This window comes from Halichoeres trimaculatus, unplaced genomic scaffold (genome assembly GCF_033239565.1).
Source record: "Halichoeres trimaculatus isolate MK-OKI-2021-1 unplaced genomic scaffold, fHalTri1.1 fHalTri1_scaffold_5, whole genome shotgun sequence".
NCBI lineage: Eukaryota > Metazoa > Chordata > Actinopteri > Labriformes > Labridae > Halichoeres > Halichoeres trimaculatus.
The window spans coordinates 28,255,801-28,283,190 of NW_027437183.1; the positions used below are offsets into that span (position 1 = coordinate 28,255,801).

General features: G+C 41.6%; 2 protein-coding genes across 8 annotated transcripts in view; both read right to left on the reverse strand.

Annotated features, from left to right (window-relative positions):
• bmp1a (bone morphogenetic protein 1a) overlaps positions 1-12,313 on the reverse strand; it is a 32,734-nt gene extending 20,421 nt beyond the window's left edge. Inside the window, exons 1-4 of the mRNA XM_074669516.1 lie at positions 11,952-12,313; positions 4,059-4,172; positions 728-853; positions 98-215 (exon numbers count right to left, since the gene is read on the reverse strand). Coding sequence (XP_074525617.1) covers positions 98-215; positions 728-853; positions 4,059-4,172; positions 11,952-12,096 — 503 coding nt within the window. The 5' untranslated portion in view covers positions 12,097-12,313. The remainder of the gene's footprint in view (positions 1-97; positions 216-727; positions 854-4,058; positions 4,173-11,951) is intronic.
• Positions 12,314-14,598: 2,285 nt separating this feature from the next.
• Positions 14,599-27,390, reverse strand: kansl3 (KAT8 regulatory NSL complex subunit 3). 7 transcript variants are annotated; one of them, XM_074670529.1, is made up of 22 exons: positions 27,154-27,390; positions 25,957-26,235; positions 25,647-25,817; positions 25,420-25,510; positions 24,805-24,990; positions 24,586-24,714; positions 24,278-24,394; positions 24,098-24,196; positions 23,608-23,679; positions 23,428-23,502; positions 23,154-23,311; positions 23,010-23,073; positions 22,000-22,188; positions 21,515-21,671; positions 21,151-21,228; positions 19,523-19,702; positions 19,169-19,256; positions 18,820-18,950; positions 18,337-18,440; positions 17,457-17,655; positions 16,417-16,532; positions 14,599-15,379 (listed from the first exon to the last, which is right to left on the reverse strand). In XM_074670529.1, exons 2-22 carry the CDS (start codon positions 26,166-26,168, stop codon positions 15,374-15,376), a joined length of 2,622 nt encoding a protein of 873 aa, XP_074526630.1. In that variant the 5' UTR covers positions 26,169-26,235; positions 27,154-27,390; the 3' UTR covers positions 14,599-15,373. The 7 variants fall into 7 exon arrangements, with proteins under 7 accessions (XP_074526630.1, XP_074526629.1, XP_074526628.1 ...); XM_074670528.1 differs by having other exon boundaries at positions 16,417-16,529; positions 18,337-18,443; XM_074670527.1 differs by having other exon boundaries at positions 18,337-18,443.

Consider the following 27,390-nt stretch of genomic DNA (forward strand, 5'->3'; position numbering starts at 1 on the left):
AGGACGATAAATAATTAGCTGTAGATAGCAGAGGCTCAGCAGAGGACGACCATTGTTCATTTTCTGCATGTGGAAGCCCAAAAGCCCACCGACTCACCCGCATGGTCGGTAGGTGAAGACAATGTAGCTCTCCTCCTGCGTCCTCTCAATGAAGGTCACACAGGTGTGCTTCTCCCAGTGTCGCATGGCCTGGCGGAATATCGCCCGCTGGCTGCCTGAATAAGATAAGACAGAGGGTGAGATCAGTGGAGCTGGTACACACACACACACACACATAGACACACAGAGAGAATAGTAGAGGGAAGATGAATGGGGAGGCAGACTGCTGGAAACACTTTTAAGACATGATTGTTAACTCTCGATTCAATTTGTATGATCATTATGCAGACATATTTTAGAATTATAGTCCCATAATAGGTTATTAGTTATATAACAACTTCTGCCTTTGCTCAATTACCCACAACAACTTTGAGTCAGTATAATTTTCATGGGTATTTCTTTATATGTAGAGTCATTTTTCATTTTAAGGAATAAGAAGAAAGATGAATTTTAAAGAAGATTATGCCTCAGCTTTATTTATTTTCAGCTGAAAGTTCTTCTCTCTGAAGGGAACCATCTAGAGAGTGGTTATTCAGTTACACTATGTTAGATCATACATAATCTCTGAAATAAAAGTAGATTTGATTTTTTTTTTTTGACAAGTAATGGTTTAAGATGTGTGACTTACCACTGAAGTTCCCGCTGATAACATAGGGAATAACACCTTCAGGCCAAACACGCTCTGGTCTGGAGGTAGCGGCTCTTTTCCTGCGGTGTGATCCCTGCCTGTTCTGGACACTCTGATTGGTTGTCCCTGAAGATTTGAAAACCAAGAAGACAAAGTTAACAAGACTCCAAATTTAATATCTCATACACCACAAATGTTTCCCCACCGCTCTCTTAATGAGCAAATAATCTGCACTGTTTCACAGTTCCTCCGGAGACAAAAGACGCGTTTTACCCTAAAACTAAAGTGAGTGAGTCAGAAAGTCTAATTAGTGAGTCTCATTTAGGAAATGACTCCCTGTTTGCACTCATCTGAATAAAAGGTTTTCATTGAAGCTTCTTTCTTTCTTTTGTCAAATTAATTTCATTTTCTTACTGTCACTCAAATGCAAGTTAATATACTGTCACCATGGAGACTAAGCTCCCACCTAAACCTGGTGATTATAATAAGAAATATCCATATTTGAAGCAAATCAGCCTGTTCTTCATTAGGCTGCAGAGCAGTCAGGACTTGGAAGGAAGCAACTGTAACTTAAGTTTAAACTTCTTTATAGGCATGAACCGAGTTTACAGATAAAGGGAAAAGGGAACATCAGATACGTGAACACAAACAGTAGGAATCAGTCTTTGCCTCAGAGCTACGGATAAGAGAGCATAGTGGAAATATGTGTTTTTAGTATTTTACATAAAGCATCTATATGAACCAGACTTTAGCAGGTATCACACACGCGCATGGCCCGCTACGTCATCGTGAAGCATCTGTTTACATGATCTCATCAGAGTCAGCACAATGAGACACAGAGAGCACTGCTACAACTTTAGAGACTTTTGGACTAATGGTAAGTCGTTTTGGCTTGACACAGCCCTCTAACACCCCCGCTTTGTTTAAAATGATTGTCGAGAGATGCGCTCGTGGTGATTATACGCAATAGATGCGACGTCCGCGTGCTTGTGCTCGTGCATGAAGTAAACCGTGCCGAAGCCCACCTCTCCGAAGCGTGCCAAAGCGGAGAAGTGTATCGTGCTCAAGCACGGGACAGTTGCGGTCACACTTGCCATTCGAAACTTGCTTTAGGGCCGAAGGGCTTAAGCAGGCTACGGCACGGTTTGCCAGTGTGACCGCGTCCTAAGACTAACTATTGGCTAACATAAATCTGAGACGTCAAACCGATGTTAACATCTTCATTTTACACCATCTCACAAAGGACTGCACCATATCAACAAAGTGAAGTGATAAACAAGCATGTCGTCTTCTGCAGCAACATCCCTCTTACAAAAAGAGGGATATTAACCGGTTCTCCCACAGTTCTCCAGATTTGTAGTTTCTCTGGATTATCTCCCAATTAACAATGGTGATACGAATTAAAGGCTCAAAGCTTCATTCATAAATACCGTGACATCAAACCTGGCAACCCAACCCTAAAGTTGGCAGGTATGGGCCACATATCTTAACTAACTCTGGTGCAGCTAAATGACTCTTTGTGTGAAGATAAACAATAAAAACATATGAATGTAGGTTCAAATGAAAGGAGTCAGGAATAACATTTTTTACTTTCAAGACTTTCTGACCTTGATCAGATATTGTGAAAAACACATTTTCTCCTTAAAGAGATCAGACTCTTTGAAGAAAACCTCAGCTGCTTTAAAATAAAGTTTTAAATTCAGTTGGCATTATAAGAATGTTATATATGAGTGTTTGGAAATAAGTTAGAAGAGTAATTTCTGTTATACAATGCAATCTCTTTGTAATTTTAACAAACAATATATAAAGGTAAGGGCAACTATTTGTAGAGACAGCTTGGATACTTCAGGATCTTTCTGCAAGAGGACTATTAAGATAACTTTACTCAATTTAAAAATGCTAATAAAAAATGTGATGGTATTTCACTGGAAAGAAAACCTGATACATTGACTGAAAAACTGGCACAGGAGGTTAGTCATTAATTCATGCTGTACCAAGTATGAAAAAAGAAGTACTACTTGACCCCTAACAGAAATCCAATTTATTAAAAATGCTAAAGAAATAGAATCTTAGTTTCTTACATAAATTACTTCAGTGATATATAAACGAGTGAATCAGCCTGAGCAGAATGTTTAAACTCTCAATATAAGGAATGTCTTTATTGTGAAACTTCACCTGGGCGACCCCAATGAAGGCCACATGCTAAAACATGCTGCTTTCACAATAAAGTGGTTCTTTATCCCATAAGTACTGCTGTAGAACCAAAACAAGTACATCTGGTTTCAGTACGTTCTGTTCAAAGGTTGCTGTTCTATAACAACCCTATCAGCCTTCACAACATTTAAAACTAAATTTGTGGCAGGGCTTTTTTTTTATTTGCTTGAACAATGTGTTCTGTTGAATTTTCGCCCGCAGGAATAAATCTTAGCAGCCTGCAGAGATCAATTAGCACGTCCACACTTGTGCATGTGCTGAGACTAAGTCTGATAACAGCCAAATCTCCACAGCTAACTGATAAGACAGGGTGCTAAGGAGGCGAAAACCGGGGAAAATGTGTTAATTACAATAAAGGGATTAAATCTACAGACTACTTCTTATATGGGACAGGAACAATTGTTTCAGTTTTATTACTATCTTAGTGACATTATTTGTAAAAAGCATACAACAGCCTAGAACACAAGAGACGCGATCATGCTGGAGCATCTTTTCCACAACGTGTCAGTAAGCTGTGCATTCAATAAACTGCTCAAGACAACAAACTGTATTCAGAGAAGACTGTGCACACAGTGTGCAGCCTTGAATCTTGTTTTAAATCTCTGTCCCAGAGGTCACTATTTAGTCTGAAATTAACCTCACTCAGTGAATATTTTAGGCACAGCTGAAATGTATTTTTAATCCTCTCAAATCACTCTTTACCTCAACACGCCGGTTAACTCTGGTGAAAAAAACAAAGTGAAACTGCTCAGGCACACACAGCAACATGCACGCTCATGTTGGTTCAGCTCACCTTTGGTTAATAGGATAACACTATTGGTTTCTGTTGACTCACAGCTGTTGCTTAAGTACAGCTTTTGGTTTTAAGAACGTTTTACCCGACAAAGCCGGGCAAATACTCTTAAACATGGGGATGCAGGTGTAAAAACGTGCTGCAATAGCATTACAGTTGTAAGATTTAGAAAGAGCTCATGAAAAACACAGAGTTGCTGTTTGGCAGCTGAACAAGCCTGACTCTTAATTGTAGAGGATACGAGTACTGTGACACATCTGCAAAACACTTTGCTAAGTGACGGGACGGAGGCAAAGTTTGTGATCTTCAAAGAAGTGTCATTACCTGTGTCTGTGTGGTTAACAATGTGGACAGTCCTCTGAGCCAAATCTATGATTCTGTCCACTTTGAATGATCGCAGGTCCTCCTCATCCAGGGCAATGTCTCCCAGAAAGGCAGCTGAAACAGACAGAGACGGCACATGTTAGACGAGTGGAAGGAGAGTGCATGTTATGGAGCATCATGGTGTGACGCTTCAGCTTGTTCAGGCGTTTCCTGCTGCTCAGACTGACTTTGGCTGCATGAAGCCCCAGGCACAGCACTTGGGAGAACCTGGAGTGCCTTACACATGTACTGTATGCACAAAATAATCCTCAGTTCATTTCTTGTATTTATTTGTTTTAGGATTTAGTCACACTAAAGTAGAGGGTTGCAAAAAGAGCAGCGTGTCCGTCATGATCTCAACAACAAAATAAATCCCACCATCAGCACCTCGTAACAGTTTGTGAGAACTCCCCTATATGATGGAGTGGCACACTGACACTGCTTCCATAGAGTAATATAGGGCACCCTGAACAAGTAATAGCTCCTTAATGAGGCCAAGGAGAGGGAAAACAACCAAACGCTTCTCTTTATGAGGAATGTGCTTTATGGGATTCTTCACTGTATGCCCATTTCTATAGAAGCTAGCTCTCACTTTTACAGGCTCTTAGCACCAGCACGTCTATAGAATTTACAGCTCAAATCGTGTGCAGAAGTTGGGGGAGAGGGGACGGGGGGTGATGGGGGAGTTTTGTGGGAAACAGCAGGGTGGATAGAGGGGCATAGGGATAGCACTGTAATCCCTGTCTGCACAGGAGATGACAACAAGACTGGAAGGGAAGAAGAAAGCAGGGAGGCATATCCTCTCTGCCCAAACTCTGGCTTTGAGATGGGAAGGCAGATGTGGAGCAGAAAGAAAATGAGAGCTTTCTGGATGTGTGTTTGGAGGTTAGTGTGGTGGAGGGGAGACGGACCCAGAGGGGTAGGAAGCCAGGGGAACCACTAAACCATAGATTTACAGTAGTTGTCTTTGTCAAACCTTTGAATCTGTAAATCTTTACTGTACTGTCACCCTGACACAAGCTAAGTGCAGATCAACTTATGTTTCATTTCGAAGCAGATCAGTTTTTTCTCTCCTTAAGCATGTGAGAAAAAATGTTCACAGAAGAGCTGTTTTTTAATCTCAAGTACAAGTCGTAAACTTTGACAGAGATCTGAGACGACGGATAAAATGCACAATAGAAACAAAGACAAAGACGAAAAAAACCCCTCTTGGCACACACGCACCCTTATTCACCAGAGGAGTATTATTGAAACAATCTGGAGTCAGCTCTGCTATACACAGACCAGACTTCCACCCTGCAGGTCATGGAGGTTGCACTGCAAAACGACTGTGTTTGGGATTACAGGATAATGACAGCAATAAGAAAAAAGTGTAGATCACTGATGGCAAGACGGGGCACGCACAGAGGACAGGTTTGAATTCCAGAGGTCAGAGGATCCTCTAATTTAAGCTCGCAAAACACACTAATTCCCTGCAACTAAATCCCTGAGACACAGAGCAGAATACTCCCAATCAGCACTCATACTGACAGCCACTGCCAATAACACCGCTGATAAGGGGAAGCTTCCAGATGTCGAGAAGTATAGGACGGATGGGCGGACTACAGGAGGACATTTTTCTCTTTTATCTTCACTCTTTTTTAGGACTGATTCGCAGAACTGCAGAGAGCTGAAAAGAACAGGCAGTCCTTGAAACAATTAAATCCAAGTCGCTGTCATAAACGAGGTAAAGTGCTGCGAGAAGGTTTTCAAAACAATTCTATGAAATTATTTTTAATTCATTCAAACTAAGAGTAAATTACATAACAACTGGACCATGTTTCTTCAAACACGCAGTATCAATTTGCAAGTATTAGCAGTTTTATGCGCAGACTGTGACCAAATAATGAGGTACAGGCTTTCTCCCACCCCCATGAGGTACAGAGAGGGCTGTGCTCTCTGTCCAAATCTCCACCGCTGTGCTGAAGGCAGGCTGCTTAATCCACAGTGTCATTGTTCTCAGACAACAGTGGAGATTGAAGTGAGCAAATGTACGGCCCGGCGGCATTACCACTCATTTCCCCCGGGCACAGCAGTCGTCCTGGAGACGCTGTTGCAGGAGTATGGAAAGACTCGCAGGGATTGTGGATTAATCCCCTTGTCTCCTGGCTTTAATTATCCACAGACACACGGTTTTAGAGAATCTTTTGTACACAACTCCGGGCTGGGATTGAGGGCAAGCTATGGAGAAAGGTGATAAACTCATCTCGATACAGAGTGCTGCGCTGATACGACATCAGGAGACAAGTGTGTTGTACTGTAGATTAAAAACCCAGTGAATGTGGCAGATGGCAAGTGATCATCATCGTCCATAGATGAATCTTGTTCCAAACATTTTTCATTACCTAAATTACAACAGCTGCAGCATGAATATCCACACACACAGCAGAGCTTAGGTACTTATCTGGTTCATATTTCACTTGAAAACAGAGAAGAAGAGGAGAATAAACACAATTAATGGGATTAGACCTGAAGATGGGGCAGATATTTTTGACTATCTGCTAGATTATGAATCCAACCCCCTCGCCTTCATTGAATTTTTTGAGTTAATCTAAACCATTATAATCCTCTTCATCTCAGACTGCCCCATCAATCAGCCTATCCAGTCAGATTACATGAGATCTCAATCAAATTAATCCCATTGATTCGTGTAATGCCCTATCCCCGACCTCTGTGGTGTCAAATACTCCAGGACTATTCCCATAAATCTCCTTCTGTGGATACCAGACCACGACATCTGCCACTGAAACCTGCACAAACATCAATACTAAGCCTACGCAGACACTAACACCAGACTATATTTAGAAGGCCAGCTCTGCTGTGAGGCCTCGATTTACTCCTTGCTGTGCTTATAGAGACGTTTAAAACAAGCTTTCCCCATACAAGACCTAATGACGAGGGATGAGAAAGCCCGGCCAATATGTAAGCCTGGAATGCATCACAATACCCTGGCACCGCCTTTCACAGCCTGTGTTTGGAAACAAACACTGCATTTGAATTCCAATGGAGACCAATGGTGTATTGCATTAAGGTGATTACCATTTGATGACAGTGTAAGCATCACTTTTCTAGCTCAATTCTGTGGCAGCTCTGTATAAAGTCCCTCCAAATGCCGTGAGTTTAAATCTGGGCTGAACAAAGCAGAAAAAATCTTTTTCTTTTTTTTTGGTAAGGAAAAATTTAAACACAATATCCAAACTGAGGGATGATGGACTGCGTTATGCAGGACTCTCACTGTCTAATGAGATACCTCTGTCCTTTGTAAAAACAACACCAGCTGTTATTTCTACAGCAAATGTCTACCTTGACATTACCTAACTCTACAATTACTGTCCAAGGCAGGAGAGGAAAAGAATACTGTTCTCCGCTTATTTCAAAAAGTTAGTGGAGGTATAAATAGAAGAGGGAATCTGCAGAAGCTACAAGCTGAGGTTTAGGTAATTATGCTCCACAAAAAAAGCCCGACGTCTTATCGGGACATTGAGTTACTGTCAACACACAGCAGCTTGTATCTTATTGACAAAATGAGAGCCAGATGTAAAGGGCACACAGCAAGATGCTGCCTCCCCTTTAACATTTCACACTCCATCAAGCCCATTAGCAGATTGGATTTCCCAGCTCATCTGTGCCACTGATTACTGATATATCATACTGCCAGTCAAACCTCCTTTAATGACTCATCGCCCGCCAGCTATTTGTCTCTTTAAATGTCAACTATACACAGCATTTGAGCTCATTATAAAGAGAAATAATCCATCACCTGACTGGAGAGACTGCTATTTTTTTTACCTTTCACAAAACTAAATTTGACCTTCCAGACTTCTTATTTCTACTTTGGACAGCAGAATAACACATCTTTATTTAGCCCGGAACGAGCAAAAAACAGAACAAAAAACAGGTTTTCTCAGTTTGGATGTTCAAAACAAAGTTTAAACAGGGTTATTGATGGGCTAAATCTGAAAGATTTCATCAGATATCACCACTTTCCATAAATAAGAGTTATTTGTTGCTGCAGGGAAAACCTCAGGTATGCACAACAGGTTGGAAAAACAGAAAAACAACTCTTTCTCATGAAAAGATAAGCAGTTAAGATGAAATTTAGAAGCGAAACAATGCGTGAGTAATAAAGACGTGGCTGTTAAACTTCTCATTATTATAGCCTAATTGGGTGCTTATTAGCTTTTTCAATGAGCTCACCCAGAGCATTTGCTTTCCCTTGGACTCTGCACCCAGACTTTGTATTAATGCATTGCAGGATTAGTTATAATGTAGCTCTGACGACTAACATATTCCCCCAACTACAGCAGTAAAATCAGGCCATAGATCGACTCCCTAATCACCTGAACCCCACAGAGAGAGAAGTGGCAGGGGTCCTGTAATGTAAGAAAAACACCCAGTGTGGGGTGGCCTATACAGCCCGTTCCATAAGAAAAGAAAGGCGGCTGCTTAAGTGTTGCTCAAAAGGCCAATCATGAAGTGAAACAGAGAGCCTCGTCACATTAGGCAAAAACAGAGGGTCAGAGGTTGGTGTTGTCAGCTGACATCTTTAAAGAATCACTCAAAGATGGGAATAAAATCACTCATACAGTTGACTAAAGGATGCACAGGGTTAAAAAAAAGTCAATAAATCCTGCTGGTCAGGTTCCACTTAGTGTTGAAAAATACATGTTGATGCTTTTAGGCAGAGAATTGTTTTACATCTCAACATCATGGTTTAAACCTCTCATGCTTTAAAAGTGCCTGTCAGTCAAATGATCCTAACCTAGTCTGCCACAGCGGGTTTTCAGAGGCTGCAAACAGCAAGTGAGTGAGAGAATTAACACCACACTTGTAAGAATATAGAAGCTAAAAAACAAACAGGAGTCTAAAAAAGAATCTATCTTTTGATTTCAATGGCAAAACATAGACGTTTGCATCATAATGCATTTTTCGTCTTTTGTTCTGGTTTCACATTTTTGTTGCTTTAGTTATATTGCCGCCTGAGTAACCTGTTTTTTCATCAAGCTGTTTAAAATAGTTCTCTCAAAGTAAACCTTTCTTCATGATAGAGTGATAACAGGAGTGACATGAGGCAACAAGTTTCCTAAGAAGAAAGTAGATAACCTATGACGCCCCCTTGTGAATGGCCTGCTTTCACTCCACCTGGGCTGGTGTGGCACCATAGACCTGGCATGCCCAGCTGTGATTTCCCCTGGCACAAGGTGAATGACCTACAGTCTATGAGAGAAGTGTGAGCCCGCCGGGGGAGAGAAGAGGGCCGGCTGAGACAAGAAAACCACTTGCACAAGAGAATACGAGAGGAAAGAGGTGTTCAGGTTGACCCGTTGGCGTCCGAGGCTACAGACACTCACTCGCCAACACTCAGAAAATCACAGAGAAACAACGCCAGCACAGGACTCCTCAAAAATGAATGCATTCTTCTTCACCTCAAACCAGTCACTGCTCTCATAATTATTATTTAAGCAGAGCAGACAATGAGCTCGGCTGGTTCTCATCCATTTTTCATTTTAAAATGAGTGGATCTAATCTCAGCGTGCTGTTAAGAGTCCTAAATGACTTCCTGGGATGCTGCCAAGTTTGGAGTAGTGCAAACTCAGGAATTTTCCACTGGTTAAATTCCTAATTAGATGGCATTACTTCAGTGTTATTGCACTGCTCTCTTCAATCATTGCACATTTCTATCATTTCATGTACAGTGATGAGTTTTTAATCCTTTGTGCATGGGATAATTTCAAGGACTGCTTCTGTGCAACCAGGAAATAGCAAACCTGCACTGTGGCAAGACGTTAAGACATTAAGAAATGTACTTGATGACTCATGATCTGCAATTTTAACAATTTCTGAAGTAATCACTATTGCATCCATATGTCATGGTTATGATAAATCATTGATTTATTCATTCATCTTTAACATACACACATGACTTATTTGATTAGCCAAATTCTGACTTTGAAAAGAAGACCAGGCTGAATAATTTCCTGCCTCATAAACTTCACATGGCCATGAGCGGTTTCCCCCAGAGGAAGCAGCATGACATAAAAATGCTGAACTCAGGGCCAAAGAAAGTGATCAAACACACCTGGTGCAGTGATGTGCTTGAAAAAAAAAAAGAGGAAATCCATCATACAAGTATCATCAAGCCCACACTAGCCAAAGATGCAAGATGACAACAGTGAAAGATTCACTCACTGGAGTGTTGCAATGGAGTGAGCAGGAGGAGGAGCAGGGAGTAAAAAGGGAGAGCTCAGACACTTTGCAGAATACTAGGAAGGAGAAAAGCAAGCGGATGCTGGATGAGCTGCAGACTGGGAGGGTGAGCTAAGTGGGAGTTTGTAGTTGTGACCATCTCCCAACCACCTGTCTGCACTTACCTAAAGGAAACTAAAAACAAAGCCAAACACCATTCATTGTTAGTTTGAAAACTTTACTGGTAATGATGAAAGCCCCTTCACTCCAACAAACAACAAATAAGAATGGGGAAAACCCTGAGTGGGTGTTCCTTAGCACCACTTTGTGGTTTAGTATCCAAGATTTCTAGGAAACAAAGTCAGAGATCACTTGAAAGAATAAACACAGCATCATCAACCTTTCGTTAGTTTACCTCTCAGTCACAGTCGCTCAGAACATCTCGTCCATGTCCACTAAATCTACACAACTGACGCCAAACTATCTGCTGTGACCACTTCAATGACTCTAACAGAGCCAAACAAGAAGAAACATCTCATCCAGCTCTTACGTGTGGGACACAGGTCGTCTGTAGTCTGACCTTTGTGATGTTTATGTAAAACCACAACAAACCGGTGACACTTTTACTCAGCCTCTCAGGGGAAAGATGAGGAAAACAGATAGTAGCTGAGAGTCAGAGGATTCAATTGTGTGGGCTTTTTTTCCCCCCGGCTGCCACATCAGAAATTGTCAAATGCCAAATCAGAAAGCACTTTCAGGACTTCCGAGGTCATTTTGACTAAAGCCAACTCTCGGTATCTGTAACCTGAATACTTTCACCAGATGGAAAACACAATCTGTTCAAACTCCCCCAAAGGGATTTGGCAAGACTGTGAGTTCACAGTATACACACACACAAACACACGCAGAAAAGATAATTACAGCAAGGAGTTTGATTCGCTTTTGCCAAATTATTTGAGAATATGCAGACAGTTTTATACCCTGAGCCACATGACACCAGCCAAAGAAATAATGTGTGCATAATTTCTTAGCTCCACTGTACTCTGCTCTCTCCCCTCCTCCACTTTGTTTTAGTGGCTGTGTGAACAGCCGGTGGAAAAAAAAGAGAGACTGAGCAGTGACAGAAAACAACCAGAAAAGGAGCAGAAGTCTTAAAAAAATCAAAGTGTAGATTTCCTTCTTTTCACCAACAACTCCGGCTTATTTATAACTCACAGCGGAGAAAATATGGACACATTTCAAAGAATTAAAGTGGATTTACTCCAAACAGCAGGCTGTAACTTTTCACAAAAACTTGAGCCAAAACTTTTCAAGTCTCGACAAAGGCATTCAGAGTCATCCTTCTTTATTTTCACTCTTACAGTCTTTGCAGCCACTCTTTGTGCTTGGTTATCCTAAGCGACCCAAATGTGTGCTTCAAATGTCTCAAACTATGTCACTCAGTAGAAAACAAATGCACATAATGTTCCTTAAAGCCTTTTAAAAACTACATTTAGGGCTGTCATCCCTCCAGAAAGCGTCTCTCCGGTCGATCTCTGCGAGCTCCACAAACAGATTCGTGGCATGTCTCTACCTCCAAGGTAAATCACTCAGCTTTTAGTGGAGAGAAAATCAGAGGAAAAATCTCACCAGCTTTACAGGGATCCTTGTAGTCGATCACCTCTGATGTGGCAGTGGGGTCCACATAGTAGCCCGGATCAATCGCCTCCAAATCGATCGCCAATATCACGCCGAGACAGGATAGAAGAAGCAAACATCTCGCCGTGAGATCCATTATTGTGGTGGGGGAGACGGCGAAAGACGAAGGATAAAAGGTAAAGGAAGAGAGAGGGACAGAGGGACAGAGGGAAAGAGAGAGAGAGAGAGAGGGAGAGAAAGAAGAGTGAGGGAGAGAGAGAGAAAGAGAGTGAGAAAAAATGGGAGGTTTTTGGGGGAAACGAGATCCCTCCAGAGGGCGGGTTTTAAATCCAGCCTCTCTCCGGTGTCTCGTCTGCTCTGGGGGCAGTGATTTCTCTCCAGCAGCCGGAGCCCCGGGCTCCTGCAGAGGACTGACTGACAAACTTTGATGATACGGCAGACCCTCAGGGACCATGAAAGGAGCTTTATTTGTCTTATTTGTGATGCCCATGCACGTTTTTATTGCTCCTTTGTCGCTCCATCAGGGGTCCTTGAAAGGGAAATGGGAGACTACTATTTGCTTTAGCTCATTATATATCTCACATTAAAGAATTAATGCCGTGGTGGTGTATTCTCCGTTATTTTAGTGATGAAACTTTCAACATATCACATTAAACTCCATGAGACAAAAACTAAACTAAGAGCTAAAATGTTGAAAGTGAGCTCAAGTGATTTGTCTTGACAAACACGTGGCATGATATTTTCCCCAAAAGTTCACTAAAACTCTTTCCTCCAACCATAAATCCACATTCAGGAGATTTCGAGACAACCCAGAATAATCGTGAGCTACTTACGCACGGTTTTACACACGTGCGCACTCAACTTCAACCACCCAGCTGTGATGTCACGCGCACGCAAGCGCGTATATTCAAACGATCCAAACCAATCGATTGAGCTTGACCTTATGCACTGCTCAAGTAGCAGCTCAAGAAGTCACCACCAAACTGGAATGATTGGTGCGCCACCTGTTGGCAATTAGAGAGATAAATGAATGAATCAACTTATTTAAACGGAATCTTGATGCTGGAAACTGGCAAAGACAATTTTATTTGTTTATTAACAAAAAGGATGTTTCTCTGGGAGAGAGGCAGCTAATCACACACTGTCTGCTCATCAGACAAAAAACTCAAATGCCTGATGAAACAATTTGCCTAATTTTATCCATTTCTCTGTTTATCATGATCTGTTTACTTTCAGTCTGTTGGAAAATTTCCACTGTTCAGTTTTGTCTTGAGCTTTCAGACCCTCTAGATCAGCTGCATCTAATTTGGGAACATGGTGAAACAATTTGACATCTTAGAGCAGTCATTCCCAAAGTCTGGGTCCTGACCTACAGGTGGGTCACCAGAGATTTTTTATGGGTCGCCAAATTAGTTTACAGAATATTTGCATGAAATTCTCTTTTTTCTTTTATTTTGTCTTGTCTGTCACGACTGATTGAAACTTTGACCGGCTCATTAAAACAAATACAAATAGGAATGAGAGTTCCCACAAGTATGAAGACAAAATACAGAAGCAGACTGGACGCTGCGCTCAATACGTGTGAGAAAGATGTGAGATAATGCAGAAACATCATTAAAGAACCTTTTATTTATGTATTTATTTTTAATCTGTGTACGTTTATCTGTCAATTGATTTACAGAATACATACATATTTTGGATTGGGTCGCCATGGCTTGTTCCTCCAAAAAATGGGTCGCTGGAAAAATAGTTTGGGAAACACTGTCTTAGAGCATTCAAAGGTTCATCCTTACAAGCTGCCAATAAAAATCTTTAACCTCTAAACTGTGGTCAAAATTTGATTTCAAGAATATATTAGCAAAGAAAATAATAATATGATATAGAAAAGATGTCTTTGGGTGAGACAGATCACCAGGAGCACAGCGAGAGAACATGCAAACTCCAAATGAAAAACACACTTTTCCACTTGGGGAATTTAACCAGGAATCTTTTTGCAGTGAGGTAACGAACCACAGCACCACCTTAAGTATCTATTTAGATAAAAAAGAAATTGAACACAGCAAATACAATCTAAAGCAAACAAATGCTGGTTTATTTTCATTTTATCACGCTATAGCCATGTCCTCTCCACTAGTAAGCGGTGAAGATTTGGTGGTGAGACCTCAGGTGGACTTCACCGTGACTGATGATGATGACTGGAGGTTCTGTCAGCAGATCTGGTCTTGTTTGTGTGACGGGCATCAGTTATCCTGTCTCTGCCTATTATATACAAAGCCTGGTTTATATAAGCAGGAAGAGAACCACTCATCTCTTTATCTCATCTGACCACTGCCTATTTGTGGAATTTAAGACAGGATGTCTGCTGAGATGAGTGGGCTGTATTTATGCTACTTCTGTAAACACTGCAGTATAACACTGATGTGTTGGAGTAAGAACGGTCATCATATTTAGAAGTTTCAGCGCTTGCTTGAACAAGTGCTGAACAAACAGGAACAAATATTTACTTTAACAAACACTTAAGTGTATGGAGACAGATTTTGTTACTTTTATTATTTATTTAACAGGGTGAACAAGTACACATTTGAAGCACTTGTTGTTGTGATTCATAAAGAATAACAAGCACTTGTTTTTGGACCATGGCTTTTTCAGTAATTAGCAGCTTTCTGTTCAAGATTAGCATTAGCACTGCACATTAGCCTAGCATTGCAACTTCAATAGCAGGTTTTACACCACCACTGGCCACTGATTAGTGTTAAAATGAAGCTCTCACTGAAACACGTAATAAGCTACTGTCATCTTTTTATTGGCAAATAACTATCACAAAAAGTTATAATGAAATTCTTTCACAATGTGAAGAGAATACAGCGATAAACAATAATTAAATGACAAACAGTTAAAATAAGTCATCTCACAAACATGAAGACATCCAGCAGTGACATCAAAATGAATCTCTTGTTAATTACACTCATGTAAACCTTTGATTAATGAGATGCAAAGTATCTCATTAGTTGAGGCTTTTGAGAGCTGATCAGTGTAAATTCTCAGTCTGGGGTTGTAGTTTATCCCCACAGGATATGATTTCCTCCCAAGGGAACAACACATTGTTAAAAAAGGATGAAGGTGCGAGTAGAGAGCACAGACTGTAGCATAAAGACCAACAAAGCAGCATTATTAGCGTCTGCACGCAGAGGTTAAGCATCTAAACCGCTCAGCCACAGCCCAGGGAGACTGCGTGGCCTTTTCCAGTCCTCTCTGGAGAGCGGGAGGCAGGTGTTCTGCGTGATGTGGGGTGGTGTGTTCATGATGGCAGGGAGGGGACAGTCTCATCAGCAGGCTGCAGCTCCCAGATGTCTCTGGCAGGGCACCAGCTTATATCAGATATGCCGCCACATTGAAATCATGAGCAGAGATTTTCACTGCTGTAAAAGGGCACAAAGACAGTGATGAACTCACAGTCCAGGAAATTCTGTAACAAACCCATTGTTATGAAAGTCTGGAGTGATGTTTACTTTTTTTTTCCCATTAAAAATGACTTAATCAGAAATGCAGCTTATTCAGAATATTATATTTTCAGACATATTAAGAGAAAATGTTCCCTGACTGCAGCTTTTTTTCTGCACACAGTCTCCTGTTTAGATCTATCAAACAGTTCTTAGCTTAATAAGACATTAAAGTTGTTCAGTCTTGGCAGGTCTTTCTATAAATCTGTAGCAGGCTTGTAAGAAAAAAAAGAATAATCACAGTTTAACTTTTGACTATTATCTACACACTCTGCAAAGTAAAGACACATTTAAATACGTGTATAGAAAGAGGATGTGATGGTTTACAAGACGTTGGCACCCCATATTTAATTGAAAGCAGCTCAAAGACAACTTATTAAATGCTTAAAAAGAAAAACGTAATTATTTTCAGATTCAAGAGATACAAGCAAGATATTTCAAGAATGTGAGGACAGAGTCGTATTTACTTCTCTGAAGTATCACTTGTTCTTTTAGCAACACACTGCAAATGTTTAAAAATGTAGGAGATCAGTTTCTGTCATTTTGAAGTGGATTTTTCCCCTTTAAGCTGAACAACACTTTAGGGTCTGAACGTTTTCTTTGGCATTTCAAGTCTTTTGTCCCAGTTTGATTACAAATGTCAGATTCAAAACACATATATTTGTCCAAATCAGCTCTTAGTTTCAACATTTTAAGGGCTGTCTTTGTGTGAAATATGATTCATCAAAATTTTGAAAGCATTGTTCGGGGGTTGCTAAAAGCAAAACCTTAAAACAGAGCCAACACCAACGCTTAAAACTTCTGTCAAAAGAAGGAACCTCATCAGGGGTTTAACACATTATCAGTGCACTGGTTTGTTAAGGTATGTCCAATAAGCTAAGTAACAAAGAGCTGCTGGTAAATATGACTGCATGTTGACTGCATGAGTAGCTGTTACATAGGTAAATGAGACACACCTTTGGCTCACTTGTTTGAGCTGGCGTCACATCACCAGTTTGGCTGAGGGGTCCCGCTCTACTGGGCTGTGCTCCTCTGAGGGTGACTGTTATCGATGTCGGGGCTTTCTGCCCTACTGACACACAAACGAAACCACTCAGGACTAATTACTACACACCACAACCCCAGAGAGTACACTACAATGTACATTTTCAGCATTAGACTCAGAATTACCTTTTTACTCTGTCAGGTTAGCACGTTTACACATCAGCAGGGTGGCTCACAATGAACACAATGAGGGATGAAATCAAGATTGAAGTTAAAGTAAAGAAAGAAGAGTGAGGAATAAAAAAACTGATGCACAGAAAACAAAAACACAAAACAAAAACAAATAGCAATGAAGACATGAGTTTGATTCCAGTCTTTATTGTTACAAAGAGACCAAAACTTCAGTAATTGCCATGTGCCAATTCTGTGGCCCTTTATTGTTTCTCAGTGAGATGCCAGCACAGATTTGTGGATATTATGAGCAGGTGATCAAGCAAAGGAATTTACAACACAAGGGGGAAAAATTTAAATATGACATGACCAAAGCTAACAAACATGTCTAACATACAAGAAGCAGTTTGGCTTTGACTTCTGGGTTTCTTGATCAGTTTGGTCAGATTTACCCTCAATCCTAATTCTTTTGTATGAAATGTTTCCATATGTACATTTACATTTGCACGCATTCAGTATTAACAGTGATAAGTTTGAACAATAAACTCAAACTGTAAACCTTAAGATTTCTCTATGACGGCTCTATATGAACATGAAAATCAAACATGTCATATGAAGCCCATGGACGTGGGGTAGCTGCTTATCTGACTCAGAGACCTTGCTGCGGCCAATTCTCCCAGGCCAGCCATCTAAATGGGTCGACTGAGCTGCCCTCTGCAGTCCTCTGCTGTGCTAATCCTCCCTGGCCTACGGACATCCTGGACTACTGTTTCCAAAACAAAACATGAATGAACCCTGGGCTTTCAACGTGGCCGTCGTGTTTTGGCAGCTCGAGACATACCAGCGGTCTGATTGGTGATGTGTGCCAAGCCGGGCAAGCTGCTGGCAAGCTTGGCCAGCCCGCCATTGGTGAGCAGCTGGTGGATGGCGGTGGTTTTAGCCACTCCTCCTGTGGTGACCACAGGCACCGCCCGAAGCAGAGTGCTGCCGCTGGAGCCAACCGAGCCCAGAACCTGACCCTGAGGTTTCCCACAGACCGCCTAAAGGAGGAGGAGAGGAGCACAGAGCGTAAAACTCACAAAATAAGCATAAAACACATAAAACAGGCTGATGGCTTATGTCAAGATACAACAAAATGAAGTCTGAATGCTTTACATGTAGCTGATTCCTTTAAATAAAAAAAATGGTTTGAAATAGTGTAACTCACTTCCTGTTTGTTAAACGTTATTCAAGTTATAAAAACCAAAAAAGGCCTCAAATAAATCTTTATAACACAAATGAGAAACGATTTACTTAATTACTGTTGATTTCATATTTCTTATACCAAGTCTAACTTTAATTAGCAAAAAAGTCCTTGTGCTGGATGTCAACAGTGTCCATTAGACACTTTTTCATATAAAAGGTTAAAAAGTATTCAGTTGGAGTCAACAGAGGAACATTACAGTAATCCACTACAGGCATAGCAAATCAAAATAGTTTTTTTTTTTAATCTTAAGCAGTTTACTGGGTAAAATTGTTCAGACTTTGAATGCTGAAGTTAAATGTTTAAAAGCCACAGGAATTAGGTGTTGGGAGTAACTATATATCAGCTTGGAGCCATAAAAGACCTTGTGCAGCAGTAATTGGTTGTAGCACCTATAGAAACTCTGCACCCGCTGAGCCCCCCCCTTCTTGTGGCTTTTTGATGTTTTATGCCAAACAACCCTGTGTGTGAGAGGTACCTGGGTGCTGCCTGTGTTTGCTGCTGTGGAGGACAGGCTAGGAGCTTTGGTAACGATCTCCTGTAGACTGAAACTTAGACCTTGAAGCAGACTGCTGGCGGAAGCTGCTGCACACAAAAATGAAACGACAGGAATCAGTGAGGTAGAAATTCAGGATAAATCAATGATAAATGAACTTCTACTCCCGTTCAGTCCCCCCACAGGTCTAAACTAAATGGACGCACACACAAACACACCATATGAAAGTCATGTCCAAAGGTCAAGGTTTAGGACAGCACAGACAGCGATGGCGCAAGAGGTGATCAATGATGATGTTTGCTTAAATATGTTGTCCTCACACACTGTTCTCATCCAGTGGTGTAACCTTTAGTCTCTCCCTAAATTACGGTTGAAGCGGCTCTCTGTGCTGAAGCGACTGTGCTGAGATTAGCTGCACAGTTGGAGACTGCAAACAGGCTGCTGGGCAGGACAGGACAGAGATACCTTGTGCAGTAGCTGGAGCTTGCACCTGGGCTGGTGTGGAGGACCCTGACACCATGCAAGGCTGCACGCTGCTGCTGAATGAGCTGGAGCCTGGAGACAGGGCACCAGACACCTCTGAGACACTACCAGACCTGCAGTGACACACAATACCACCAATCTACTCAGGAGCTACCCCGGCAAGTGCTGTTTGGCCATCATTCAGCTCCTCTGAGCCCACCACTCATCAATCCCTCTGCACCACACACACTTCATACAAAAGGGTGGGGAGTGGGCATGTGTGTAGGAAGGATTAGGGGTTTAGATGCTCCATACTGATTGTGCCTGTGCATGAAGACACAGGATAGCTTACCGCTGGCCTGTCAGAAGTCCAGAGAGCTCCTTGGCTCCAGCCACGGTCTGTCCTACAGTCACTGTTAAGGGCTTTCCAGAGACACCCACTGCATGGAAAGAGAGTGTTACTATCTGCTATTCAACACATTACATAAAGAAAAGCTCAGTATGTTGTTCATAAAGGCTCTGAAACAATCCACTTTAACACAGAGAGTATTGTATTCATGGTGCAATGCTGTTTTAAAAACATTTTCTTGTAGACATGGGGCCTCCTGGTTTTATTATCAAGCCTTGCAAAGATGAGTTTGTTTACTCTGGTCATTAAAAAAAACAGTTACAATGTAAATACAACAAATCCTTTAAAGTGTCATACCTTCTTGTGCAGCAGGGCTCACGGCACCCCCTGCTGACTCACTTTGGGAAACAATGGTGACCTTAATTTTAGCCCTCTTTGAGGCTTTGCTCGGGACGGGACTGGGTGTCTGCCTTCTCTTGCCATGGGACCGCAGTTCGTCTCTGTCCAGGCTGTCCATCTGGTCACTAGTCACTGGCACTGCACAACACAGACGAACAAAGGACAGATAATCATCAGGCTGCTGAAGTGACTTGAACGAGGCCTGTTTTTATCGTCTCTATGACCTAGATCTGATTCTCAGCTCTTGGTGTTTGTGCAAGTTTTTACCCACTGTTCTCAACAGGCTGCTTTAAAAAGTGCTGAGAAGTAAAGCCTTTCTGACTCTAAGGCCTAGTTTACATTTGGCATGACCATCAGATCTGGGTGATTTGGAGAGTGTACACCTTGTATCAACCGTGGACTATAACCCATCAACTGTAGCATTAACGGATGTAGTCTCCCTGACGTCACCCGTCTGTTTGTGAAACAGATTTTTGCAGCAAATTGGGTATCGCCGCCATATTGGGGGTGACGGGGGCTTCGAGAACAGCTAAAGGGCGCCTTTCGATAACATGAGCTGAGCTGTGCCTCTGATTGGGTGGGCTTGTGATCTTACTATCCTCTACAGCAGTGATTCCCAACCTGTGGGTCGTGAAGGTACTGCAAGTGGGCCGCCAAAGCTTTTCCAAAATAGTTTGATTTTTGTGGGGGTGAGGATGTAATTATGTAAAAATAAAAACGTTGCAACATTATAGATGCTGTGTTAGTGACTGTGGAGCCTCCAACATGTTTCTCTTGTATTCAGTTCAGTCCTTTATGTTCAATCTTTATTTTACAAACCTGTAAACACACAAATTATTACCATTTGTCTTCACTCTCTACTTTAACTATGAGTAACTATGATTGTAGAGCCTTATTTAGCAGTGCTTTTGTGTGAAAGTAACACGCTGAAAATTCTCTAAATAAAGCGTGAATGCAGACTGATATCAGAATTTTTCGGTGGGGGTCCGTTTATTTGTGTTTTTGGTCCAGTAAAATATGGCCCCCAGTAAAATATGGGGTAATTTCTGCCCTAAACCTTGTGATAGGACCCAACTTGTTCCATCCCGGACTATCACTTCAAGGTGTCAGGGATGGAGTATAACAGACAGAGCTGTGTTGTATTTCTTCTTCTCGTTTATGAATCATCCATAATTTCACTGCTCTGTGTAATTACAAACTCTGCTCAGTTAATCCCCGTATGACCCACAGAGATTGTCTGGCATAAATAAATTAAATACAGTCTCCCTCACTGAGTAAGTACTTAAACAGTATTGTTTTTTTACACACTGACCAAATATAACCCAGATCACTCCTGGATGTGGACTTGGGGAAAGGATCCCAGCACGCATTGATGAGCATTCCCACCTGGAGCTAAGACTTGTCATACTGATGCCACACTGATGCAAGGTATAAACAGGCTTTGAGGTGAGGAAATGTAACTCTCTCAGCAGTGGGAGTTCAGTGAGTGCAACATTTCAATCTGTGATAAGAATAAGGGCAGTGGGAAAAAAGAAAAGGAGGAAAAAAGACAAAGCACGAAGGAATGAAGAGAGACAGATACTTACCGAAAATACAAGGAGGGGTGCCAGGAGGAAGATTTTTCCTCACAAGCATGTTTTGTTTCATAAAAGCAGCAAACTGAGCTGAAACGGATTTGGAAAAAAAGTCGGAAGGGAAAGTTGTAGAAGATAAAAGGCAGAATGAGAAGAAGAGTATTTCAGTCACTTTCCATCTCTTCCCACAGATGTTGTGACATGGTAATGGCTGAAAAGTTGAGGTGAATAACTCTTTGTGGAAAGTTACATAAATAGGAGGGGGCAATGTGAGTGCAGTGTGTGCACAGGTATCAAGGATCACTGCGTATGTTTGTGAGTGTGAATTTGTAAGATAAACATTTTATTTACAGGAGCAGGGTTCAGTTGAACTTACCCTGAGCCTGCTTGTGAGTGAGTACTGTGCCTGAGCGCTGCATGTGGGTCTTGAGGAGCTGTGTGGCTGTGATCAGGCTGGACTTCTGTGCTGGAGACAGACCAGATGTCTTAGGTTTGGGACTTGAAGTGGGACTACTGCAGACGCTGGATAAATCCTGAGGACAGAATAATGAGTAATGAATCACAAGAGATAGTGTAAAAAGGTTGTTATGAACATTCATTAGATAAAGCACTTTGATTTGAAAATGGTTTGCATAAACAAATTGTAGTAACTACTAACACAGGCACTTTGTCTTTCTTCCAATCCTTTTTACAGACTCATCAGCCAGTGTTCCTTAAATTCACAAGTGATTTATCTAATGCAGATGAAAAAACGTAATAATGTCTAAATTTCTTACAATTTCTTAATTATTAAATGAAATAATGCAGGTGGGTTATGTTAGACCCAAAGATAGGAGACACAGCACAGGCTTGAAAACTGACCTCTGACCCTGACGGCGAGATGGGAACTCTCAGTGCAGGGGATGAAGGTCGACCTCGCTCCATGTCGAAGGGAAGCTCCCTCCGAGGCCTTTTCTTCTTTTCTGTGTCCATATCTCTCATCTCCCCTGAGCCATGGCTGTGGCCCTCTGCCCGTGTAAGTACACCTGACAGGAAATCAGCAATCTCATCCTGCAGATCCGTGATGAAGGAAGAAATATAGTTTGTTATGGTTTTCACAATCTAAAGCTGTATTCAGACCAGAAAAGTCCTTTGGTCCACTTGTTTGGTCCGGACCAAAAGCGGACTTTATTTTTTTCGTTTGGTGCGGTTCGTATTCAGATTGTACTTTTTGTAAGTGGACTATATTCTGTAAACACATCCACGTGTGTGATGATCAGTGCGCTCATTGGACAGCACTGACGAAGGGCGGCACACAGAATACAGACCAGGAAATGGAGGTAAACATGTGTGTTTGTGCTCTTATTAGAGCTGCAAAATCATTTTCACTTTCAAGAGCAGCTCCTTCAAAGCAGGCTTAACAACACCGTTTCAAATTTTGGAACAGCGAAGACGAATGCACGCAGCGAGGAGGCGCTATGCTCTGCGTGTCCTGACCCACAACATGCTAGCAACAGAGTGGCTAAACAGAAGACAGAGGATCAGGTATGAACCACAGACGGTTAGGTTACGGTGGCTTTATAGGCCCAAAAGGCGCATGTATCCAGTAGTTAGTTTGGATGGACCTTGGTTTGTATTCAGACCTGCACCGAAGAACCACAAACCGCACCAGAGTTTGTTTGGAAGCGGACCGAGACCCACTTTTTGAGGTGGTTCTTTGGTCCGCACCAGGGTTCATTGGTGTCTATTTACACCTGCATGGAAAGTCCGCACCAGCATGGGAAACGAATCCTGGTCCGTTTAAAGTGGACCAAACAGTCCAGGTCTGAACACGCCCTAAAAGATCCTCACAAGGTCAGACAAAACAAATATTTCTGGATAACAAGACCAACCTGAACACAGCGGTCCACCATGGTCTGCGTCAGCCCTTCAGACTTCATTTTCGCAGAGTTTATTCTGTAGAGGAAATTCATCGAGTGTCAAAACTGCTTATGAACAAGAAATCTTGCTTCTGAAGTTTAGAGCTTGAGACTGACCTGAGGTTGTCATCCGCTCCCCCTACCACCACCATGCTGTTATCTGCCCTTAGCCTCTCTCTGAACTCCTCCATGCCTTCAATGCTAGACTGCAGAGCGTTCTGACCAACCACAAACAGGACTGGGGTCTTCATGTCCAGAAGTGGGTCATCCACATCCTGCAAACCAGTGACAGTTTAAACTCCCCGACAAAGACTGAATAGGGCCTTGAGTGAGTCTTATCCTGATGAGGAAAAAAGCATAAACATAAAGAAGAAGAGGCTTTGATTCTTACCCCTCTCGGCCCATTGACTGTTAAAAGAGGAAAGCCAAGACACACCACAGCTGTCAGATACTCCATTAGGGACACCTGAAATGAGTAAGCAACTAAATATTGACTTGGCTTTAAAATCTAAACAAACAGATGTATATTACCTTTGATTCAGTGATTACATCAATATGAAATATGACTTACATGACAAGCAATGAGAGCGCCTGTGTTCCAACCCACCAGGATAATGGGTTTGTGGGGGAAGTGACTGTGTACCTGAAGGGCAAATATATTACACAATGAAATCATCTGCACAGATACAGCATGTACAGAATTAATAACTAAATCGTTGAATTAGTATTCTAAAAGGCTCAGTTTTTCTGTTTTGTCCTTGATCATAAAATGTCTTCAGGCACTGCAAGGCTAATGTGGTTGTGGTCCAATAAGAAAGTACACGCAAGTTAGTAAAATTAGAAAAGACTAAGGGGTGTATGAATTTAATATTTCAATGTACAAGCTACAGCATGACAGGGAAAAAAAGCTCTCTCTTAGAGCTACAGAGTACTTTAAATGAAAAATAATTTACTTTAGGTTAAATGCAATAATGCAAGATATTTTTGTCTACTGGATAATGAAAGACCAAACACCATCACACTGCAGCAAAACAAGTGTTAAAAAAGAACAACAACCATACCTCCATGACCTTCGCCCTGACAGTGCCCAGCATGTGCTCCAAGCACTGTGTGATTCCAATATTTGCTCCGCTGTTCACATGGCTGTGCACTGGGATGACCTAACACAGAAACAGGTGTTATAAGCACTTCTGTAAAACGCACAAGAGTTCAAATTTTAGGGGGGTTAAATTAAACGATACCTTTCCCAAACAAGAGAGCTGTGACTGCCAAAACCTCATTCTTCGGGAAGTAGAGAGGGCCGGGTTGGTGGGGCTTGATGGTGCAATTAGGATGAGCGGGGATCCAGGAAGCTTACTCTGAAACAGAAAGAAGTCAGAAAAGGCTGTGGTCTTTTTGTGCTAAAAAACTTACAAGGTATTTAGAAAATGACTTTACAGGCATGTGCTTCTGAGGAAAATGTTTCAAGTTATGAAGGAAATTAAGCTGAAGTAAAATGATGTCCAGAAACAACAAGATTTTTTTTTTCTGTTCCAAACTGAGTTTTTACCGGTTTGTTCTGGGACAGAACTCCAACAGCGGGGTCCCACGGTCGCTTCAGTAGCAGTGACAGGGCCTCTGCACTTGGGGTGCCTGTCTTGGCTGATGTTAGCAACATTCTGTCAATCAGCAAAGGCAGCTTCAAAGAAACAAAGAAGTAAAGTGGTGAATCTCGAGTCCTGGATGATGTAACTCACTGTTACAAAATGCATTCTCAAACACATCATACCTTGCTTTTGAGAGTCTGCAGCACGTCCAGGTAAGCAGCTAGCATGGCCAGGCTCAATGACTCAATCATGGTTGTGTGTAACCACTGTGTCAGTTTAATGTCCCAGTTCACACTGGCCAATGCATGGCGCACCTTCCTGGCACATTTGTCCACAGCTATCCGCCGCAGTATTGGTTCATTAGAGGCCTAAAGGAAAACAAGATCAAATAAGCAACTTAAAATTAATTAAATCATTCACTCCCCACCTAATTAAAAGTGACTCATAGCTGAGCAGGGATTTAATCTTCCAAACTCAGAATCAGGTTTCGTCATGCTAATTCAGATGGCTTTGGTACTTATACATAACATAGTCAAGTTTTACTGTTTCTCTAAAAATGCGAAATTAAAAGACAGTTAAATATATTCGATGCATAAACTGTACAAGTTCTGGAGTTCATCTCAAGTTGAAACAAAGAAACAAAGGGTGGCACACAAAGCAATAACAGGTGATTTCTGAGAGCAATAAATGTGGTTACAGTTTCATTTCAGCTTTCACAAATGGTTTTGGAATAACATCCACAAAACTTTCAATCTTACAGCTCTTGAGACTGGAAAAATAGAAAAAGGAACACTTACATGTTCATTGGCCAAGCGAGCTAGTCTTTCAGCTTGCAGAGCTTTAAGGACTTTATTGAACAGTTTGTTCTGAGCCACTGACCATCCAGTCCTGAAACAAAATAATTACTATGTCAAAACAAAGCACTCCAAAGGAAATCTCACTTTCTTTTCTTATGAAGTATGACAAGTGATACAGCAAGGGAAAGAGGTGGATGATAAAAAGATGCTTTCAGGTGTTTTATTACTTGTTTATATGTTCCTCCCAGTCGTCAGGAGGTGGAGGGCTCTCAGCAACTGTGCGGGCAAAAAGGACGTGACGCTCACACTCCTTCATTACACTGAGAGCTTTGTGGTTATCATACAAGGGAACAGGTGTTGGAGTGACGGTTTCCACATCTATAACAGAATCAGAGTCTCTGCAGACAAAGAAAGAAGAACAAGTTACTCTTAAGTAAATAATTGTTCAGTGTTAAAACTTGTGTCCATAGAACTCCTTTTAAATCTGAGTGAAAAGCTAATGGTAGTGATAGTATGATATGATGAAGTCTGACTCACGATAAGGCTTCAGGCTGGCGACGAGGGGTAACAAACAGCGTCCTTGTAGGCCGGGCGCTGCTGGCATCTGGATGAGCGTTCCAGGGTTTGGCATAGCTGTGATCAAGAAACACCAAATCCAACTCTCTTTCATGAGCCGACAGCTGGAAAAGCAAGGACGTCCCCATCTTCCGTGCTGATATCTGGAACTCCTTATCCCCTCCTCGATGCATTCTCTTCCTGGGCCCCAAAGGGCCCCGAGGAGGGCTCAAACACTTGTTTCAGATGCAGATCGACTGACTGACAGGAAAAGAAAGTTTCTCTGTTAACGATGTACTTGACATTACACCAAAAAGTATCAAACACACAAAAAGGCTCTCCCATTTTACAAGACATCAAAATCAAAAGCATTTTTTAACACACACACACACACACACACACACACACACACACACACACACACACACACATATTGAATTATATTGCAATTATCTAAATGTGAACATGTAATTGAATATTTGGCACAGTAATTATAAAATTAATGTCGCTGAGATTACGACCGCTGGTCAAAAGAAACCTTTCTTTGCTAAAGGGTGCAGCCATATAATATTCCTACACTGATGCTTCGTCCACAGTCAGCACCATCCATTACTGCTATAAGATACAGTTTGCATAAAATACTATTTACTGCATATACGTTAACTTTAGAATAACAGTTTAGAAGAACCATTTCTATATGCGTACATACAGGCCAAATAACAAAAATATCTCCATTATACTATAAAATTTACCGGTCTACTTACCCAGTATTTATTAATAACTAACCCAGTGTAAAAAGGCTGGCGGTGTTCTGCCGACCTGCGCTGCTTTAACTAAACTGCTACTATAGGAAAAGGAGCCTATTTACTTCAAGACAATGATTATCTGGATGTGGTATTCGCTAAAGATAATTGTAAATGCATTGAAGGAAAAACGCGAAAATGTTTTGTTACACCACTTGAGAAAAATAGTGTACCATACAAGGGGAAACAATCCATCTTATCCACTTCAAGACAAGTGCCCACAATTTGTGACTGTACGCTTGCGCATAGCCGTTTAATTACATAAAGCCATAGGAAGCAAAATTAGATATAACACCTTCCGTGGGCTGGCCTTGCATGCTAACATTAGCATAGCAGGCCAAAAGCTGACTGAACAGCTTTCTGTGGTAAGGCTTACCTTTTTGCTTCGTCACTGTATGCTTGCACTGAGGTATAAATTCATCTTTCAAAACCAATAAGACCAAATAAGATAAAATTCCTCGGTTTCTTTATAGAGTTAGGCTGAGCACAGAGAGTGGGAGCTTGTTTCCTTTTGTTTTGAGATCGTGTGCCGTGTTTGTCTCTGCACCCTTTCTTTACAGAGCCACAAAACAAGTACGGTAGTTGAGGCGTAATTCCAACAAAACTGGCAACC

Coding starts and splice junctions, on each gene's coding strand:
- kansl3 (XM_074670527.1), bottom strand. CDS start 26,168: ATGCATCGAGGAGGGGATAAGGAGTTCCAGATATCAGCACGGAAGATG. Junction 24,715..24,804: donor TGCAGACTCTCAAAAGCAAG/GTATGATGTGTT, acceptor GTTTCTTTGAAG/CTGCCTTTGCTGATTGACAG. Junction 23,074..23,153: donor GGAGCGGATGACAACCTCAG/GTCAGTCTCAAG, acceptor TTTCCTCTACAG/AATAAACTCTGCGAAAATGA.